The 21,348-nt window shown below is 43.9% G+C and overlaps 1 protein-coding gene across 1 annotated transcript in view; it reads right to left on the bottom strand.

Annotated features, from left to right (window-relative positions):
* Positions 1 to 21,348, bottom strand: part of LOC137412430 (serine/threonine-protein kinase ULK2) — a gene marked incomplete in the record, with an annotated part of 138,914 nt that overhangs the window by 80,414 nt on the left and 37,152 nt on the right. Inside the window, 1 exon segment of the mRNA XM_078782942.1 lies at positions 11 to 47. Within this exon segment, the coding sequence (XP_078639068.1) occupies positions 11 to 47 (37 nt within the window).

Below are 21,348 nucleotides of genomic sequence, written 5' to 3'. Positions count from 1 at the left end.
AAAACCTCACCTTGCAGGTAATCAGCTAGGTCTCCCCCATTGCAATACTGCACACAGGGCAGTGCAAGCACAAGTCAAGAAATTTCCGCCAAATACACATTTCCTTCCGTTATTTTGAGAACAAAGCACAATGATCAAATCATCTTATAAAACCTTGCAGAAATTATTACATCATATGGAAGTTACCACAAAAGCTTTCACTACGCTCAAAGAAAACCATGAGGTTCACATTTTATTGATGATTCTGGCCCTTTGAATCTTTCAATGCCAAGCAAAATGAATGTACAGTCGTGACCAAAAATATTGGCCCCGTTGCACTTATTTCAAATAACTCACAATTTTCTCTAAAAATAAGTTGAAATTGACAAAAGTATTTGGTCTCCACAATTCTTTATTTCACTGTTAATATTACAGAACCTTTGTTTTTGATTCAGAACTTAATAAATCCTTTTAAATCAGAAAATAAAAATAAATGACATTGACAAAATTATTGACACACAAGACTTAATATTTGGTATCACAGACTTTGGACAAAATAACTGCAGTCAAGCGCTTCCTGTAGCCATGAATGAGCTTCCTCCACCTCTCTACGGGCAGTTTGGCCCAATTTTCTTGTGCAAACTGCTCCAGGTCTCCCAGATTTTGAGGGTGCCTTCTTCCAACTGCTGTTTTCAGATCTCCCCACAGGTGTTCAATAGGATTTAGATCTTGACTCATTGCTGGCCACTACAGAACAGTCCAGCGCTTTGTGTTGAACCATTCCTGGGTGCTTTTTGAAGTGTGTTTGGGGTCATTGTCCTGCTGCAAGACCCATGACCTTCGATGGAGACCCAGCTTTCTGACTCTGGGTTGAATATTGTGCTCCAAAATTCCTTGGTAATCTCCTGATTTCATGATGCCATGCACTCATTCAAGGTACGCAGTGCGAGCACAGCAACCCCAAAACATCAATGAACCCCCTCCATTTTTGAATGCAGGGAAGGTGTTCTTTTCTTTGAAGGCTTCATTTTGTTTTCTATAAACATAGAGATGATGTGCTTTACCAAAAAGCTCTAATTTGGTCTCATCTGTCCACAGGACATTCTCCGAGAAGGATTTTGGCTTGTTCAGGTGTGTTTTGGGAAACTCCAGTCGGGCTTTCTTACATCTCTCTCAGCAGTGGGGTCCTGCTGGGTCTCCTACCATAGAACCAACCCCCTTTCATCGAGTTGGCAATGGATGGTGCGAGTTGAAACTGTCGTACCTTGTGTCTCCACCATTCGAACAATCTTTCGCTGCAATCTTCGATCAAGTTTTCTCTTGCTGCCACATCCATGAAGGTTGGCTACAGTGCCATGGGCCATAAATTTCCTGATAACATTGCGTACGGTGGACACAGGAACATGAAGGTCTCTGGAGATGGACTTGTAGCCTTGAGATTGTCCATGCTTGGCTACAATCTTGTGTCTGACCTCCTCAGACAATTCTCTGGTTTTCTTTCTTTTCTCCATGCTCATTGTGGAACACACAGTGACACAAAACAGCAGAATGACTCCTTTTCTCTATTCAAACTGGTTGAATGAGTGATTTTTATGTTGCAGGCACCTGCAACTCACCACAGGTGAGTTCAATTCCAAAGTAAACGAGAATCACCTGCTTGAAAATTATTTCTAACAACTTCTAAAAGGTGCCAATGATATTGTCCGGGCCATTTTAGGATTTCTGTGTGGAACAAGCTACGATGTAGTAGTTTTTTCAGTTTTTTTTTGTTTTATTCCAGCTGCAAACCAAAGATACATCTGTGGATACCAAAATCTTACAATAATTTACCAACTATCCGTCCGTCCGTCTGTCTGTCTGTTTGTTTGAAGGTAACGTAAAAACTGCTGAACCGATCGCAAAGATATTTTGGGTGGATAATCCTGGGATCTCCATGAGTAAAATAGGATATTTAGTTTTCCCAATTTCAGCTTTGGTCTCCAGCATTCTCAGGTTTTGACTCCCGCATAACATTCGCGTTCGCATGACGTTCATTGTTCTCATTGTGACGATGTTGTTTTCCCGGGTGCCGCGCGATCAGTGCAGCCGTTTGTGCGACACCTGAGAAAGCAACATGTCTCCATCGATCGCTAACAGATCACTGTCTCCATCGATCTTGCCAAGGCCGTAACAGCTATCGGCTCAAAATCCTTTTCACTGTTGATTTGGTACAGTTACACGTATCGGGAATTTGGTACACGTATCGGGAGTACATACGACATAACGATTGTGAACACGATTATCGATCACGATTCACGATCACGATCATTATGATCATAGTGTATCGATCACGATTTGAAACACGATGGAATAATATTTACCGATATGAACAGTGATGTGGCTTTTATTGAAATTCAAAAGATACTGTTTAGATTTTGATGATTTGTGTGTGATATGATTCAACAGCTGTTTATATGAATCGTTTAAAATTTTTAAAAAACCTTCAATTTCTGATATTTTGCCTTTTCATTTGGGCTTCCCAATTGAAGCCCCGCCCATAGGGCGGGTACCGTTGCTAGTATATTTTAATTTCAACAATTCTCTGGAAGAAATGGTGCATTATTTTATATTTATAAGTGCAAGAGTGCCAATAGTTTTGGCCACAACAGTACCTTCGTGAAATGATGAACTTTGACCCAGAGAATATTGCTGCCAGCATCATAGTGCTGAGATGTTCGTATTAACAATTTGGATGAAGTTTTCGAAATGTTTATGACATTTTTTATGCATGGGTGAAGGTTCATAATATAACTGAGACACACACACATAAGGACATATTGACAGCAACTGAGCTTGGGGGAAGTTCCGTCACTGCCGTCATATGCCAGGATACTCTGACGCCACAGCAAAGGCGCCGCTTTTCTCAACGCGGCAGCGATTCTCGAAGCTCCACAGGGTCTCCACGTTTTCAAAGTTAAGTCTGTTCACAATTGTATTTTGTCGAAACTGTATTTATCTTTCAGTGTGTGAAGTTATAGTGTGCACCTTGGAAGTTTCTCGGTGTTTATCTTTCATAAATTGATCGTCTGTTTGCCGCGTCGCGAGCAAGGCCTTTGCCGTGTCGCGAGCGATTTGAAATCGAAGTTAAGTAATTGTTCCCATTTGTATTTTCGTTATAACTTTATTTTATGGTGTGTGTACGTATATTGTGTCCCGAGGAAGATTTTCGGTGCAAATCTTTCATACCTGTATTGAAAATCATGTTAATTCGTGTCGTGTCTTGAGGCCTTGTACAGTGTACAACCTTGAGGCTTTGTTTTTCTCTCAGCGGTCCGTCGTTTTGTGATCCAATAACTTTCGTTCTCTGTTTTCCCAGTCTTTTCACCCCATAGCCTACTTCCTTGTGTAAATCTCAACTCAAAAAAAACAAAAAAACAAACATTTCCTTCTCTGTTCTCATTCGTTTATTCATTCTTATTCGTTCGTTCGTTCTTCGACCACGTGTCTCTCCCCCATTTCCCCAGATAGTTTTCACTGTTGTTAGCCTTCAATGTTTACACTTTCCCCTCAAGTTATGTATTCCGTCATATATTATAACACCTTTTTCTTCTTCTTCTTTAAAAGGCTGCTTTCGACTTGCTCACCAAATCTATTCATCCCAAAAAAAAATAATTCAATCTCCTATAGTGCCTTTTTTCTACATTCCCTAAACTCTCCCGCACTCCATCCTCCATCCAGCGTCCTTAAACGTATTTTTAACTCGAAGGTCACAAGAAACTCATTTTGCAATAAATGTTCGTTTCCCATTAATCGTACACTTTCTAAAATCAAATCTCACCCCTCCCCTCCAAATCTTCCCCATAACCCCTCCCCTCCAAATCTTCCCCACGGGTCCTAAAATCATGTTCTTCTGCTCTTTCACTCCCTCTCTCTGTTCTCTTCACCCTCTCTTTTGCTCAAGGTCATCTTCCATCTGCTTGGAAATCTGCCATCACCACCGCTTTGCACAAAAAAGGTGCAAAAACAGATCCCAGCAACTACAGACCAATCAGCCTTCTCCCAATTATCAGCAAAGTCATGGAATCCATCATTGCTTCAGATATGAAATCTTTCCTCTTCTCCAATGGCTTGATCTCTGATCATCAATTTGGTTTCAGACCTGGACACTCCACTCTGGACATGCTGCTTCTGCTTTCTCAACAATGGATGGAGGTCCTCAATGCCAAACAGGAAATTAGAGCAGTCTCCCTTGACATATCACGTGCCTTCGATACGGTCTGGCACCCCGCTCTGCTCACCAAACTCTCCTCTTTTGGTATCCATGGAAATCTCCACGCATGGCTGGCGGACTTCCTCTCTAGTCGTAGTCAACGTGTGGCCCTGAATGGGTTTCTCTCATCTCCTCTTCCTGTTCAGGCTGGAGTTCCCCAAGGCAGTGTTCTGGGCCCTGTGCTTTTTCTGGTCTTCATCAATGATCTCTCTGACTCTCTTGAAAATCCTCTCTATCTCTTTGCTGACGACTCTACTCTCTGTCGCTCCATTCTTCATCCCTCAGATCGGCAGTCTGCAGCCTCCTCACTCTCTGCAGACCTTGACAAAATCACAGACTGGGCAAACAAGTGGAACATGTCTTTCAATCCTGACAAATCTCACACTCTTACGATGTCTCTCCGAAAAGACCGACTGGACAACCCTCCCATCCACTTTCTGAATAATCCTCTCCAAGAAGTTCTGTCAGTCAAGCTTTTGGGTCTCACTATCTGCCATGATCTTTCCTGGGAAAACCACATTTCAAATCTGGCCTCCAAAGCCAGTCGCCGACTGGGCATCCTCCGTCGTGCGAAGTCCTTCCATGGCACACCTGAGCTCCTCACCACATACAAGGCTTTCATCCGCAGCTCAATGGAATACTGCTCTCCCCTCTGGGCTGGTGCTCCTGCCTCACACCTAGCTTGCCTTCACGCTGTTGAAACCAAAGCATTCAGAATCATTGGAATCTCCCGCGATGAAGCTAACTCCAAGGGCCTCTCACTCACTCACCGCAGGCAGGTTGGTGGTCTTTCCGTCTTCTACCGACTCCTCTCTGGCCTTGCCCCCCCCCCCCCAGCTCTCTCTGGGCTCTGTCCCGCAAATATTCCTACAGGTCGCACAAGATCTGCCTGCAACCCTCTTATGGTTAACCTGCCAAAATCAAGACTCTCTGCTCACCTTCACTCCTTCATTCCTCCATTCCTCTTTTCTCCCGCCTCTGGAACAAACTCCCTCACTCTCTTCAATCCCACTCCACCCTCCAAGTCTTTAAAACAGCTGTTCATCACCATCTCTTATCTTCCCCCATCCAAAACCTTGATCTTTTCTACCACCGCTAATTTCACACCAATTCCACTTTTTTGAAATACCAACTTCTGTCCAGGAAGTCCTTGGTGTCCTTGTGTTTTATACTTCTCCCTCTCCCCCCCCCCCCCCCCCTTCCCATGCCTCCTCCCCCCGGGCCCTCTCCCTTCCACACATCTCCCTGCTCTCGGATGTTGTGTTTGTGTGCTTCCCCTTCTCTCCCCATCTTGTCTTCCGCTCCCTCTTTTTGGGTATTTTGTTTGTCTGGTTGATTTGTTTGTGAAGTAAATGTTAGCTCGTTCACGAGCCTCGATTCAATATACAAAAAAAAAAAAAAAAAAAAAAAAAAAAGAGGGTTAATTAAGAGGGTGGTAATTTTATTTGAAGAACAAGAAGACGTTTTAGTCGCATATAAACATAGCGACATACATAACCATATATGTTTGCTCTATTATAATAAGATATCGAAAGGTTGCAGCCGATACCCGTCACAGGCCTCCAGGCCTCAAGAACATAATACATAGCACGTACGGGCCTCAGGCTTTTAGCCTCCACCACCTTCTTTCTCCAAAGCGATCATATTTTTGTTGTTGTTATTGTTGTTGTGAAGGTAATGTTGAGGTAATAGTTATTTTTCTGGAGCGATTGTGTTGTTGTTGTTGTTGTTGTTGTGAATGTAATGTTGAGGTAATATTTCTTTTTCCAGACCCAATGTGTTGTTGTTGTTGTTGTGAAGGTAATGTTGAGGCAATATTGATTTTTCTGGACCGATTGTGTGTTGTTGTTGTTGTTGTTGTTGTTGTTGTTTTTGTGAAGGTAATGTTGAGGTGATATTGATTTTTCTGGACCGATCGTGTTGTTGTTGTTGTTGTGAAGGTAATGCTGAGGTAATATTTTTTTTCTGGATCCATCGTCTTGTTGTTGTTGTTGTGAAGGTAATGTTGAGGTAATATTGATTTTTCTGGAGTGATCCTGTTATTGGAGGTGTTGTTGTTGTTGTTGTTGTTAAGGTAATGTTGAGGTGATATTTATTTTTCTGGAGTGATCCTGTTATTGGAGGTGTCGTTGTTGTTGTTGTTGTTGTTGTTAAGGTAATGTTGAGGTAATATTTTTTTTTCTGGACCGATCGTGTTGTTGTTGTTGTTGTGAAGGTAATGTTGAGGTAATATTTATTTTTCAGGATCCATCATGTTGTTGTTGTTGTTGTGAAGGTAATGATGAGGTAATATTTATTTTTCTGGACTGATTGTGTTGTTGTTGTTGTTGTGAGGGTAATGTTGAGGTAGTATTTTTTTCTGGATCCATCGTGTTGTTGTTGTTGTTGTTGTTGTTGTGAAGGTAATGTTGAGGTAGGTAATATTTAGTTTTCTGGACCGATTGTGTTGTTGTTGTTATTGTGAGGGTAATGTTGAGGTAATATTTATTTTTCTGGATCCATTGTGTTGTTGTTGTTGTTGTGAAGGTAATGTTGAGGTAATATTTATTTTTCTGGACTGATCGTGTTGTTGTTGTTGTTGTTGTAAGTGTAATGTTGAGGTAATACTTTTTTTCTGGATCCATCGTGTTGTTGTTGTTGTTGTGAAGGTAATGTTGAGGTAGGTAATATTTAGTTTTCTGGACCGATTGTGTTGTTGTTGTTATTGTGAGGGTAATGTTGAGGTAATATTTATTTTTCTGGATCCATTGTGTTGTTGTTGTTGTTGTGAAGGTAATGTTGAGGTAATATTTATTTTTCTGGACTGATCGTGTTGTTGTTGTTGTTGTTGTAAGTGTAATGTTGAGGTAATACTTTTTTTCTGGATCCATCGTGTTGTTGTTGTTGTTGTGAAGGTAATGTTGAGGTAGGTAATATTTATTTTTCTGGACCGATCGTGTTGTTGTTGTTGTTGTTGTGAGGGTAATGTTGAGGTAATATTTATTTTTCTGGATCCATCGTGTTGTTGTTGTTGTTGTGAAGGTAATGACAGGGTAAAATTAATTTTTCTGGAGTGATCCTGTTATTGGAGGTGTCGTTGCTGTTGTTGTTAAGGTAATATATATATATGAATGATCGTTTTTTTTAAAGGCCATTTTCCCCGCTGGAGCGGGGGTTAGCCTTGCGGGCCCCATGACAATCATAGTTCCCTGTTTGGAGCAATGTTTTTATGGCCGGATGCCCTTCCTGACACCAACCCTTAGTCGCCTCTTACGATGCGCAGGGATACGGTGGACCTATTCTAAATCGGGGTACACACCGTGATCATTCATCCCAGTAAGCTGGTACTCAATTTGCCGACCTCGGAAGGATGACTTGCTGAGTCAACCCCCCTGGCGTTAATTTCAGCGATCGATCGGGATTCGAACCCAGGATCCTAGGATCCCAAGCCGGCACCCGAACCGCTAAGCCAACACCAGGCTATGTTGTTAAGGTAATGTTGAGGTAATATTTATTTTTCTGGAATGATCCTGTTATTGGAGGTGTCGTTGTTGTTGTTGTTGTTGTTAAGGTAATGTTGATTCATTTTTTCTTTTTCAGGGCAGCAGCTTCAAAAACGAACAGCATTTCGCTACACGACCTATTGTCCTAACAAGAGGATTCACACACACCTTAACCATTATTGTGTATTCTCTTGATAAAGTGTTCTCCCACCTCTGATCATCCTGTCCATTGCGCGGAAGTTCCTCGGGCTCAACTAATCTGTAGAATTTGGTGAAATGGGTCTTTAGTTGAGTTGTGCGTGCAAGTTACGCAGCAAATCTAGTAATGGGCATGGAATGGTGAGCGATCTTGAACATTCTCAATTACAATAAACTGCTGTCATGTAAACAAACATTAAACAAGTTGATAAGCTCATTTTGGAGACTTGTTAGATTACTTAATATATAAAATTGCAAAATAATTGGATGCGTGAAACATTCATTAGCCCGTCCCCTGCGCAACAAGAGACGGGGTTTTGCCATCACTTGTGTGCGTCTGTGCGTCCGTTTTTTTTTGGATACAAGATTGAGGCTCGTGCAAGAGCTAGCACATTAAACACACATTAGCACATAAAACACAAAAAACAAACTGACACATAAAACAACTAGAACGGGCACTCGGTAGAGCGCATACCTTCGCCGCAGCTACTTTTGTTGCCAAAATAAAAGACTACAAGATCTGTGTAGCAAAGCATTTTGGCATTAGTTTCATACAAATTGGACACAAATTGACCGCGCTATGGTAAAAAGACGATTTTGACCTTTTCATGACCTTGACCTTGACCTTTGACCCGATCGATTCCAAAATCTAATCAAATGGTTCCCGGATAATAACCTATCATCCCACCAAATTTCATGCGAATCGGTTGAATACTTTTTGAGTTATGCGAATAACATACACACACACACACACACAGACATACAAATAAATACACAGCGATCAAAACATAACCTTCCGCTTTTGCGAAGGTAATAAAAGGAGGGGAGGACAAGATGGGGGGAGAGAGGAAAGCACACAAGCACAACAGTAGAGAACAGGGACATCGGGAGATATGTGGAAAGGAGAGGGCTGGGGGGTGGAGGAGGGAAGGGGTACACAGTATCAAACAAATTGACACTACAAGGAATTTCAGGAATGAAGTCGGAGTGTGTGTGTGTGTGTGTGTGTGTGTGTGTGTGTGTGTGTGTGTGTGTGTGTGTGTGTGTGTGTGTGTGTGTGTGTGTGTGTGTGTGTGTGTGTGTGTGTGTGTCCGGGCCATAACTTTTTTACAATTTGAGATTTTGTTACCAGTTTCACCAAGGCTTTATTATGATAATATGGAGAAGGCAAATTAAGATTTTGGCAAAAGGTCAAAAGGTCAGCATCACCTAAAATCATCAATTTTCATCTAACTGATCTGAAATTTAAATTTACCTGTTGAGTTTTGTCATCAAATTTTCACAGAAGCTTTATTATGAGAATATGGAGAAGAAAAATTTATAATTTTGTCAAAAGCTCAAAGGTCAGTGTCACATAAAACCATTAATCTTCATCCGATTGACCTGAAATTTTAAGAATTTGCATATTGGATCACTGAATTTGTTCACCAATCCAAAGGTACAAGCCGATTTTGTTTGTTTGTTTTAGATCAAAAGGTCAAAGGTCAAGGTTGTGTAAAATCACCGATTTTCACCTGATTGATCTGAAATTAAAGGAATTTGCATATTGGGTCACTGAATGGGTTCACGAATGAAAAGGTAGGCATCGATTTTTTTTTTGATTTTTTTTTTTTAGATCTAAAGCTCAAAGGTCAAGCTGCATCATTAATTTTAATTTTGTATTTTTTTTTTTTACCGTTTTCGTTATTTTGAGCATATGGAAGAAGAAGATGACGTCTGAATACAAACAGACGAGCTTTGCATTTTCAGATGCTTATTGTTAAGAGTTCAAATTGGATGTTGCAAATGTGAAAACAATCATTCATTCTTACTTGAAATTAATTGAGGCTAGTGCAAGGTGGGTACCAAAGGAACTCATGGTTGAACCAAAATCCTACTCATCCATCCACAACTTTTTGAAATATCATGCTATATATCGTTTTTGGCCCCACCTGTCAATGGTGAAGAATCACTTAAAGAATTACAAACCCATGCAGCTGGATCTTCACCAAAATCCAATTAATTCTTCCTTGTCGCACACCCAACCTGTCCACTAAGTTTCATCAGAATCCGTCCATAACTTTGAGATATTGTGCTCCATATCGTTTTTGACCTTATCACTGAATTGTGAAGAATCATTTGAAAAATTAGAGCATCCGGATCCAGATCTTCACCAAAATAAAAACACTTTGTCATTGTCATACAACCAACGTGTCCAACAAATTTCGTCTAAATCTGTCTATACCTTTTTGAGATATCCTGCTCACAAACAGACAGACGTGAAACGAAGGGCAATTCTTACGGCCATTACAGTAAGCTCTCGCAGTGCTATCTGAAGAGAGCTCGGATCCATAATTTCATACCAAATCAAAGTGAGCCATCATAACAGTATAGAAACATTATTGGTCCTCACCATCAAAAAATAATAATTTGGATTTGAGGTTCACCCATCAACAGGAAAACCTATTAGCTGGGCGGCTTAGCTAAAAAATTCGGATCGATTGTGCCTTTTCCCTTAAAAGCATGAAACTTGGCACATGGCTAGAATACCCGAAAAGAAAGATTTTTAGTCCAGGGGGCATCCCCAATTTCACCCCATATGGCGGCCATCTTGAAATCCAAGATGGCCGTCATACAAGACCTATTTTGATGAATATCTCCATAATTAGAACAGATATCAAAATGGTTGAAGTGCCTATACCTACATTTTTAGGGTCTAGGAATCCAATGGCAACATAAAATATTCAATAGTATATGGCATACCATGCCTGCATACCTGGCATACCTGCATACCATGCTCACAACCTGTCTCAGTCAACTCGACCAACATCTGTAACGGCTCTAATGCCGCTGTTTCATGAAAGTGCACACACTGTGGCCATGATAAAACACTCCATGGATGTCATTGGGAGTGCCGTGCAACATCTAAATCCAGGACAGACTCCTGTCATTGCCCTTGATCAACCATTATTTGCAATTGCAAAACAGATTCAATGGAAATGGCATGAGCAATATGGAGAGGACAGATTTGTTCTGCTATTCGGAGGATTGCACTTTGAAATGACTGCACTGAAGACATCGGGTGACTGGTTATCTGGAAGCGGCTGGGTAGAAGCATTGGTGCAAGCCAATATTGCCTCAGCGGGAAGTGCAGATTCTTTCCTGCGAGCTGCACATGTTTCACGCTCGCGCAATGCCCATCAGGTGACAGCTGCAGCCTTGCACATACTGCAGCATCGGGCATACAACGACTATGCAATAGAAGCTGAGACGAAACTTTAATTTACTGATTGGTGTGGCAAAATGACTAAGGAACACTCACAGTTCCAATACTGGAGTCTCACGATGGCATTGGAGAACAGCATCCTGACCTTTGTGCGCTCATTGAGGGAGGCTGACTTTGAAATGTACTTAGATGCTTTATGGGAGCTTCTTCCGTGGTTCTTTGCTCTTGACCATACATACGCACTATGCAAGATGGGTCACAGTCCATTTGCGTGATATGATGGACTTGCACAAGACACACCCTAAAGTTCTGGATAATTTCCGAGCTGGCATGTTCACGGTACAAAAGACCCAACGCAAATTTTCTTCAATTGCTACAGATCATGCACATGAACAGAACAATGCACGTATCAAGGGAGATGGAGGAGCTGTGGGTCTGCTGGACAATGCCCATGCTCTGCAAAGATGGATGGTTGCAGGTCCAGAGGTCTCAAGGGTGATTGATGAGTTTGAGACTGCACAGGAGCAACATGAAAGCAAAGCGCCATCACTGCATCATGATCAGAATAAAAGCACCCAGATGACCTTTGACAAACATGTCAGATCACTTGTATCAGTTATCGAGGAGCTAGGTAATCCATTTATTGAAGAAACCGCTGACCTTTTGGTCCTTGACACAAAGGATATAGCAAGTGCATCAGTCGTACAAAGTGTGAAAGACGTGCAGAAAGTGGGAAAGGAGGCTCTGGAGTCATTTGTGCAAGAGAGGCTGATTGAACGCTCAAAGCCTTTGAATGATGTCGTCCCGCGCAAAAAGTTACCTCTGTTTGGCAGCTCATCAGTAACAGACCAGCTGACAGATAAACACAAGGTAGCCTCATTGAAGAGTGATGTTCAACTGTTTTCTCGCCTCTATATTGCCTGTCAAACCCGCGAGGGAAACCTGGATGAATTTTTCCGTCATGAAAATCAATCTTTCCCTCCATCTCTGTCCAAGGATGGGAAGCTTCGACCTGGTACAAAGAGCGACCTTTTGGACTGCTTAGAGGAACTTTCACCATCAAGCACACAGATGCCAGAGGTGACACATGTCATACTTGACGGGGCAGTAATTGTTCAAAAGCTAAAGCCCGATGTTGGCACAGTCAAAACATTTGGCGAATATGCCGAAAAGGTCTTCATCCCATTTGTTTTCTCGCAGTACAAATCTGCAACCCGACTTGATCTGGTGTGGGACCGTTAACTACCCGACAGCCTTAAGAGCATGACCCGTGAAAAGCGTGGCAAGGGGGTTCGCCGACGAGTAGATAACTCAGTTGCAATTCCTGGACAGTGGCAGAACTTTCTTCGAGTTGATGAAAACAAGCGTGAACTCTTCAGCTTCCTTTCCAATGAAACAATTAAATCATTTGAAGACCAGCGCAAGGAGCTAGTTGTCACACTTGATACAGAGGTTCTTACTGCTCCACCACGCATTGATCTAGAATCACTCTCCCCGTGCACTCAGGAAGAGGCAGATGGTCGGATGTTCCTACATGCTGCTGATGCAACACAGAGAGGGCATAGTAAGGTCCTCATACAAACTGTGGACACAGATGTTGTCGTGCTTGCAGTTACAGCATCCCAGAAGCTTTCAGTGATGATATGGTTACAATTTGGGACAGGCAAGAACATGCGATTTATCTCTGCACATGATATAGCCACAGCTCTTGGCCCTGAGAAATCTAAAGCCCTCCCCATGTTTCATGCACTAACAGGGTGTGACACTTCTTCAGCGTTTAATGGGCGTGGAAAGGTAACTGCATGGAATGTGTGGGAATCATTCCCTCAATGGAATACTGTTCTCCCCTATGGGCTGGTGCTCCTGCCTCACACCTGGCTCGGCTTCACGCTGTTGAATCCAAAGCTTTCAGAATCATTGGAATCTCCCGCGATGAAGCTATCTCTGAGGGCCTTTCACTCACTCACCGCAGGCAGGTAGGTGGTCTTTCTGTCTTCTACCGATTCTTCTCCGGCCTTGCTCCCCCAGCTCTCTCTGTGCTCTGTCCCCCAAATATTCCTACAGGTCGCACAAGATCTGCCAGCCACCCTCTGATGGTTAAACTGCCGAAATCTCGGCTCTCTGCTCACCTTCACTCTTTCATTCCTCTTTTCTCCCGCCTTTGGAACAAACTCCCACACTCACTTCAATCACACTCCTCCCTCCAGGTCTTCAAAACAGCTGTTCACCACCATCTCTTATCTTCCCCCATCCAAAACCTTGATCTTTTCTACCCCCACTAATTCATCCCAGATCCACCTTGTTTGAAATTCCAACTTCTTTCCTGGAAGTCTTGGCAGTGTCCATATGTTTTATACCTCTCCCACCCCCCCCCCCCCTTCCCATGCCTCCCCCCCAAAGCCCTCTCCCTCCCACAGTTCTCTCGATGTCTCCATGTCTCTCGGTCCCTGCTCTCAAATGTTGTGTTTGTGTCCTTCCCCCTCTCTCCCCATCTTGTCTACCGCTCCCGATGTTATTTGTTTTGTGTGTCTGTTTGTCTTTCTGTGTGATTAATGTTCGCTCTTTCACGAGCCTCGATCTTGTATACAAAAAAAAAAAAAAAAAGCTCACAGAGGTACTAGCAGAAATTTGCCACCAGAGCACAGAGATAACTGAAACCTGCATGAACGTCATTGAGAGATTTGTTATTCTGTTGTATGATCGCACAAGTACTGCTACTGACATTAACATTGTACGAAAGAAACTGTTTGCAAAGAAGGGCAGACCTGTGGTATCAATTCCACCAACACATGATGGCCTTGTGCAGCACGTAAAGCGGGCAGTATACCAAGGCGCACTATGCTGGGGACAAGCATTGCATGCTAAGCCTGATCTACCAAGCCCCACTGAATGGGGTTGGCAAAAAACGTCTGCTGGCCAGTTCAAACCAATATGGACAACACTTCCAGAGGCTGCAAAGATCTGCAATGAACTTGTTAAGTGTGGGTGCAAAAAAGGATGTACTGGTCGTTGCCGGTGTAAGAAAGCTGCACTTCCCTGTACTTCTCTCTGCGCATGTGATGGAGAATGCAGCAAAGACTAGAAAACCACAAGATGGCACAGTTACAGTCTGCGATGTCATAGACACTTTTAATCACTGAAGAATGCCAACCTGTTAAGAGTATTTATATGCATTCCCAGTATGCATGATACTATGCAAAATTAATATTTTCATATGACTACTTAATATTTTATGTTACCATTGGATTCCTAGACCATAAAAATGTAGGTGTAGGCACTGCAACCATTTAGATAGCTGTTCTAATTATGGAGATATTCATCAAAACAGGTCTGTTATGGCGGCCATCTTGGATTTCAAGATGGCTGCCATATACTATTGAATATTTTATGTTGCCATTGGATTCCTAGACCCTAAAAATGTAGGTATAGGCACTTCAACCATTTTGATATCTGTTCTAATTATGGAGATATTCATCAAAACAGGTCTTGTATGATGGCCATCTTGAATTTCAAGATGGCCGCCATATGGGGTGAAATTGGAGATGCCCCCTGGACGAAAAATCTTTCTTTTGGGGTATTCTAGCCATGTGCCAAGTTTCATGCTTTTAAGGGAAAAGGCACAATTCATCAGTTAAGCAGCCCCACTATATGGCAATGGTGAAATCTTTCTTTTCTTCCCTGAAAGTCCGAGTAGCGTCCATTTGCTTTTTCTACAACATTCTCTCTCTCCCCCTCTCTTTATTATGTGTTCCATGTCTGTGTTCCATGTCTGTGTTCCATGTCTGTGTTCCATGTCTGTGTTCCATGTCTGTGTTCCATGTCTGTGTTCCATGTCTGTGTTCCATGTCTGTGTTCCATGTCTGTGTTCCATGTCTGTGTTCCATGTCTGTGTTCCATGTCTGTGTTCCATGTCTGTGTTCCATGTCTGTGTTCCATGTCTGTGTTCCATGTCTGTGTTCCATGTCTGTGTTCCATGTCTGTGTTCCATGTCTGTGTTCCATGTCTGTGTTCCATGTCTGTGTTCCATGTCTGTGTTCCATGTCTGTGTTCCATGTCTGTGTTCCATGTCTGTGTTCCATGTCTGTGTTCCATGTCTGTGTTCCATGTCTGTGTTCCATGTCTGTGTTCCATGTCTGTGTTCCATGTCTGTGTTCCATGTCTGTGTTCCATGTCTGTGTTCCATGTCTGTGTTCCATGTCTGTGTTCCATGTCTGTGTTCCATGTCTGTGTTCCATGTCTGTGTTCCATGTCTGTGTTCCATGTCTGTGTTCCATGTCTGTGTTCCATGTCTGTGTTCCATGTCTGTGTTCCATGTCTGTGTTCCATGTCTGTGTTCCATGTCTGTGTTCCATGTCTGTGTTCCATGTCTGTGTTCCATGTCTGTGTTCCATGTCTGTGTTCCATGTCTGTGTTCCATGTCTGTGTTCCATGTCTGTGTTCCATGTCTGTGTTCCATGTCTGTGTTCCATGTCTGTGTTCCATGTCTGTGTTCCATGTCTGTGTTCCATGTCTGTGTTCCATGTCTGTGTTCCATGTCTGTGTTCCATGTCTGTGTTCCATGTCTGTGTTCCATGTCTGTGTTCCATGTCTGTGTTCCATGTCTGTGTTCCATGTCTGTGTTCCATGTCTGTGTTCCATGTCTGTGTTCCATGTCTGTGTTCCATGTCTGTGTTCCATGTCTGTGTTCCATGTCTGTGTTCCATGTCTGTGTTCCATGTCTGTGTTCCATGTCTGTGTTCCATGTCTGTGTTCCATGTCTGTGTTCCATGTCTGTGTTCCATGTCTGTGTTCCATGTCTGTGTTCCATGTCTGTGTTCCATGTCTGTGTTCCATGTCTGTGTTCCATGTCTGTGTTCCATGTCTGTGTTCCATGTCTGTGTTCCATGTCTGTGTTCCATGTCTGTGTTCCATGTCTGTGTTCCATGTCTGTGTTCCATGTCTGTGTTCCATGTCTGTGTTCCATGTCTGTGTTCCATGTCTGTGTTCCATGTCTGTGTTCCATGTCTGTGTTCCATGTCTGTGTTCCATGTCTGTGTTCCATGTCTGTGTTCCATGTCTGTGTTCCATGTCTGTGTTCCATGTCTGTGTTCCATGTCTGTGTTCCATGTCTGTGTTCCATGTCTGTGTTCCATGTCTGTGTTCCATGTCTGTGTTCCATGTCTGTGTTCCATGTCTGTGTTCCATGTCTGTGTTCCATGTCTGTGTTCCATGTCTGTGTTCCATGTCTGTGTTCCATGTCTGTGTTCCATGTCTGTGTTCCATGTCTGTGTTCCATGTCTGTGTTCCATGTCTGTGTTCCATGTCTGTGTTCCATGTCTGTGTTCCATGTCTGTGTTCCATGTCTGTGTTCCATGTCTGTGTTCCATGTCTGTGTTCCATGTCTGTGTTCCATGTCTGTGTTCCATGTCTGTGTTCCATGTCTGTGTTCCATGTCTGTGTTCCATGTCTGTGTTCCATGTCTGTGTTCCATGTCTGTGTTCCATGTCTGTGTTCCATGTCTGTGTTCCATGTCTGTGTTCCATGTCTGTGTTCCATGTCTGTGTTCCATGTCTGTGTTCCATGTCTGTGTTCCATGTCTGTGTTCCATGTCTGTGTTCCATGTCTGTGTTCCATGTCTGTGTTCCATGTCTGTGTTCCATGTCTGTGTTCCATGTCTGTGTTCCATGTCTGTGTTCCATGTCTGTGTTCCATGTCTGTGTTCCATGTCTGTGCTCCATGTCTGTGCTCCATGTCTGTGCTCCATGTCTGTGCTCCATGTCTGTGCTCCATGTCTGTGCTCCATGTCTGTGTTCCATGTCTGTGTTCCATGTCTGTGTTCCATGTCTGTGTTCCATGTCTGTGTTCCATGTCTGTGTTCCATGTCTGTGTTCCATGTCTGTGTTCCATGTCTGTGTTCCATGTCTGTGTTCCATGTCTGTGTTCCATGTCTGTGTTCCATGTCTGTGTTCCATGTCTGTGTTCCATGTCTGTGTTCCATGTCTGTGTTCCATGTCTGTGTTCCATGTCTGTGTTCCATGTCTGTGTTCCATGTCTGTGTTCCATGTCTGTGTTTTATGTCTGTGTTTTATGTCTGTGTCTGTGTCTGTGTCTGTGTCTGTGTCTGACTTCCACTTCCGGTCCCTCGAGCAAGGAAGCGACTTCGACCTCTGCACGGCATCAAAGATAAAGTATTTTCCCATTTGTGTCTTTGTCAAATTTCCACTTGTTATTTTATTGTGCATGTGTTACTGTGTGTTTCTAGTTAGTGTTGGTTTGCAATTCGTGAAAACCTGTGTATAATTAATCGTTTTCTGTTCGCACCGCGTGCGTGGCCTGGTCTCTCTCGGCTTCCCTCTCCCAATCAGTGTTTTGTGAATTTAAGTTACTGGCAACGGTACCCGCCCTATGGGCGGGGCTTCAATTGGGAGGCCCAAATGAAAAGGCTAAATATCAGAAATTGAAGGCTTTTTTTTTTTTTAACGATTTATATAAACATCTGTTAAATCTTGATTGGTGCAGCCGTTTGTGCGGCACCCGGGAAAATAACGTCATGCGGGAGCAAGTATCAGCAGGATGTGGCAGTGTGGGAGTCCACGTTTCTGATCCTCCTTCATGCCGAAGAAGCCCACCACTTCTCCAAGCATTCCGCTCTTCAGATCCGCCATGAGAGATTTAAGCTTGATACTTGGTGTTGGCTTAGTGTTGGCTAGAGCCTGGTATTGGTTTAGCGGTTAGGGTGCCGGCTTTGGATCCTAGGATCCTGGGTTCGAATCCCGGTCGATCACTGAATTAACGCCAGGGGGGTTGACTCAGCCTGTCATCCTTCCGAGGTCAGCAAATTGAGTACCAGTTCACTGGTAAAATTCCCTGTATGTCGCAAGAGGCGACTAACAGGGTTGGCGGCAGGAAGGGCATCCGGCCATAAAACATTGCTTCAAAAAGGGGACAACGGTGCCCAAAAAAGGCCAACCCCCACTCTGCGGGGGGAAATGGCCTCTTAAAGTAGGTAAAAGTAGGTACTGAAGACGAGTGCAGTTAGTACTCCCGATGTCGTATGTACTCCCAATGTCGTATGTACTCCCGATACGTGTTTCCTTCATTGTAAAAACTACCAAATCAACAGTTAAAAGGATTTTGAGCCGATAGGTGTTACGGCCTTAGCAAGATCGATGGAGACAGCAATCTGTTAGCGTATACACCGCCCAAATAGCTATGTGGAACTCTCTCATGGAGAGATTAAACGTCGTTTGAACTTTGGCCGAGGTCATTATTTACTTTTAATGATGTTTATATACGAATGATGTTTAATGATGTTTATATTGGTTTTGGGTCATGCTTTCCGCATATCTCATGGGATTGTGAGTTGGAGAGACGGCCGTGATGGCGGGGAGGGGGTTGGAATTCTCTCAAGCAGGGATTCAACCCGTGTGCTTATAAAAGGTCTTTGTCCGAGCTCACCGAATCTGATCGGTGCAGCCGTTTGTGCGGCACCCGGGAAAACAATATCGTCACAATGAAAGCATCGTCACAATGAACGTTATGCGAACGCGAATGTTATGCGGGAGCCCAAACCTGAGAATGCTGGAGACCAAAGCTGAAATTGGAAAAACTAAATAGCCTATTTTACTCCTGGAGATCCCAGGATTACCTACCCAATATATCGTTGCGATCGGTTCAGCAGTTTTTACAGTACCTTCGAACGGACAGACAGACAGACAGACGGACAGACATTTGGCGAATTATAGTAAGATTTCCTTCAATGTATTGCTTATTTCTTAGATTTTCTCTTCTCCCCCTAACCTCTCCGAAAATCTACCCTTTGTCCAACGTTTTCAATCCAAAAAAAAGAAATTTATTTTATTTTATTATTTCCTTCTATCCTCGCGGGCACGTGTGCTTGTTGCCTCACCCCAACCCCTTCACCTCCTTTTCTTCCACCTCTTCCTTCCATCTCCAGCCGAAACTCGCCTTTCCATTCTAGTTTCCTCCATCTCATTTAACCCTTTCTCCTTTCTCTGATCCACACCCTCACTTCAGGGACTTTTTCCCCAGATTGTTTTTCACGGTTTTGTTTAAATACGTTTAAACTTTCCCCTGCAGTGTTTTATTCAGTGGGTCATTAAAACACGCTGTTTTACTTCCAATTTAAAAGGCTTTTTTCAATTTCCTCTTCAAATCATTTCATAACAAAAAAAAAAAAACTTTTTTCTCTTACAGTCATTCCTTTCTATATTCTCTAAACTCACCTTCATTCCATCCCTCCTCTATCATTTTCAAATGGATCACTGACTTGAAAATTACAATAAACCCACTTTGTAAAAAATGTTTGTTTTTCATCAATCTTTCACTTTCTAAACTACCCCCTCACCCCTCCCCTCCAAAATTACCCCATCACCCCTCCCTTTCAATTCTCCCCCACCACTCCCCTCCAAAACTCCCCCCTCACTTTCAATTCCCCCCTACTCACCCCTCCCCTCCTAAGCTCCCCCCTTGCCCCTCCCCTCCAAAACCCCCCCTCCCCCTCCCTATCAATTCTCCCTCCTCCCTCCTCCCTCCTCCCTTTCAATTCTCCCCCCTCACTCCTCCCTTTCAATTCTCCCCCCTTCCTCCTCCCTTTCAATTCTCCCCCCTCCCTTTCAATTCTCCCCCCTCCCTTTCAATTCTCCCCCCTCCCTCCTCCCTTTCAATTCTCCCACCTCACCCCTCCCTTTCAATTCTCCCTCCTCACTTCTCCCCTCCTCACCCCTCCTCTCCGAAACACCCCCTCCCCTCTAAAAGTCCCCCTTTACTCCTCCCCTTCAAAACTCCCTCCACACTCCTCCCCTTCAAAACTCCCCCTCACCCCTCCCTTCAAAACTCCCCCTCACCCCTCCCCTTAAAAACTCCTTCCTCACCCCTCCCCTTCAAAACTCCCCCCCTCACCCTCCCCTTCAAAACTCCCCCTCCTCACCCCTCCCCTTCAAAACTTCCCCTCCTCACCCCTCCCCTTCAAAACTCCCCCTCCTCACCCCTCCCCTTCAAAACTCCCCTCCTCACCCCTCCCCTTCAAAACTTCTCCTCCTCACCCCTCCCCTTCAAAACTCCCCTCCTCACCCCTCCCCTTCAAAACTTCTCCTCCTCACCCCTCCCCTTCAAAACTCACCCATCCCCTTCTAATCTCCACTCCTCCTATTTTTCTCCAATTCTCCCCCCTCCTCCTCAAAACTGCCCTCCTCCCCACTTCCTCTCCCTTCCATCACATACCTCCACCTCCTCCAACCTCCGAATTTGCTCTGCCTCTCCTCAAACAACACCTCACTGTTCCTCTTCCCATCACCATCAAACCTTTTGTCCTCCTCATCCTTACCTTTCTCCTAACCCTTCTGTAATCTCCGACACACAATCAACAGCTCTCCCTCCCCCCCTCTCCCCCCTCATCTTACCCTACCCCCTTCCGCCCTGTCCTGTACCCAATGCCCCCCCTCCCTCTTCCTTAATGGTATGGACCTCAAACATACGGGGCCTTCACTCAAACCTGATTGATCTCTCCACACAGGTTGCTTCTGACAAACCAGACGTCATCTGCTTAACAGAAACTATCCTCCTTCAAGATGTCTCTGATTCCTTAATATCTCTTCCCGGTTACTCCCTCCTCCGGTATGATAGATCTGAGCCTCGTCCTGGTGGTGGGGTTGCTATCTTTATCAAAAACTCTCTTCCTCACTCTCCTTGCACTGCCCTCTCTCCACCCCACCCCCAGGAGTACATCTGGCTATGGCTTCCTCTCTGCTCCCACCTTTTGTTAATATGTGTTCTGTACCATCCTCCAAACAGTGATGACTCCATTTACATTTCGCTGTCTGACAACATGGACCAACTTCTATCCACTCATCCCAACTCTCTCTTCCTCATATGTGGCGACTTCAACCGTCATCATGCCAACTGGCTGGGTGTGGGTTCCTCTCTCACCAGCCATGGCACCTCAGCAAAGGACTTCTGCGACTCACTGGGACTGACACAATCTGTCAATTTCCTGACACGGATCTCAGTCAATGGAGTATCTTCTCTTCTGGACTTGGATATGACAAACTTCCCTGCAAATGTCTGCTGCTCTTCTTCTGCTTCCATCGGTTCATCTGATCATTTGCTTGTTAAAGTGGACATCTCTCTGGCCATTCTCAGAGAGCCTCCTCAGCGTCGACGAGGCTGGAATTTCACTCAGGCTGACTGGCACGGTCTTCAAGCAGCCATCAATCATCTGGACTGGTCTCCCATCT

This window comes from Myxine glutinosa, chromosome 8, assembly GCF_964187855.1.
Source record: "Myxine glutinosa chromosome 8, kmMyxGlut1.1, whole genome shotgun sequence".
Taxonomy (NCBI): Eukaryota; Metazoa; Chordata; class Myxini; order Myxiniformes; family Myxinidae; genus Myxine; species Myxine glutinosa.
The sequence above is the reverse complement of the archived record's forward strand: the minus strand, read 5'-3'. Positions and strand labels throughout refer to the sequence as shown.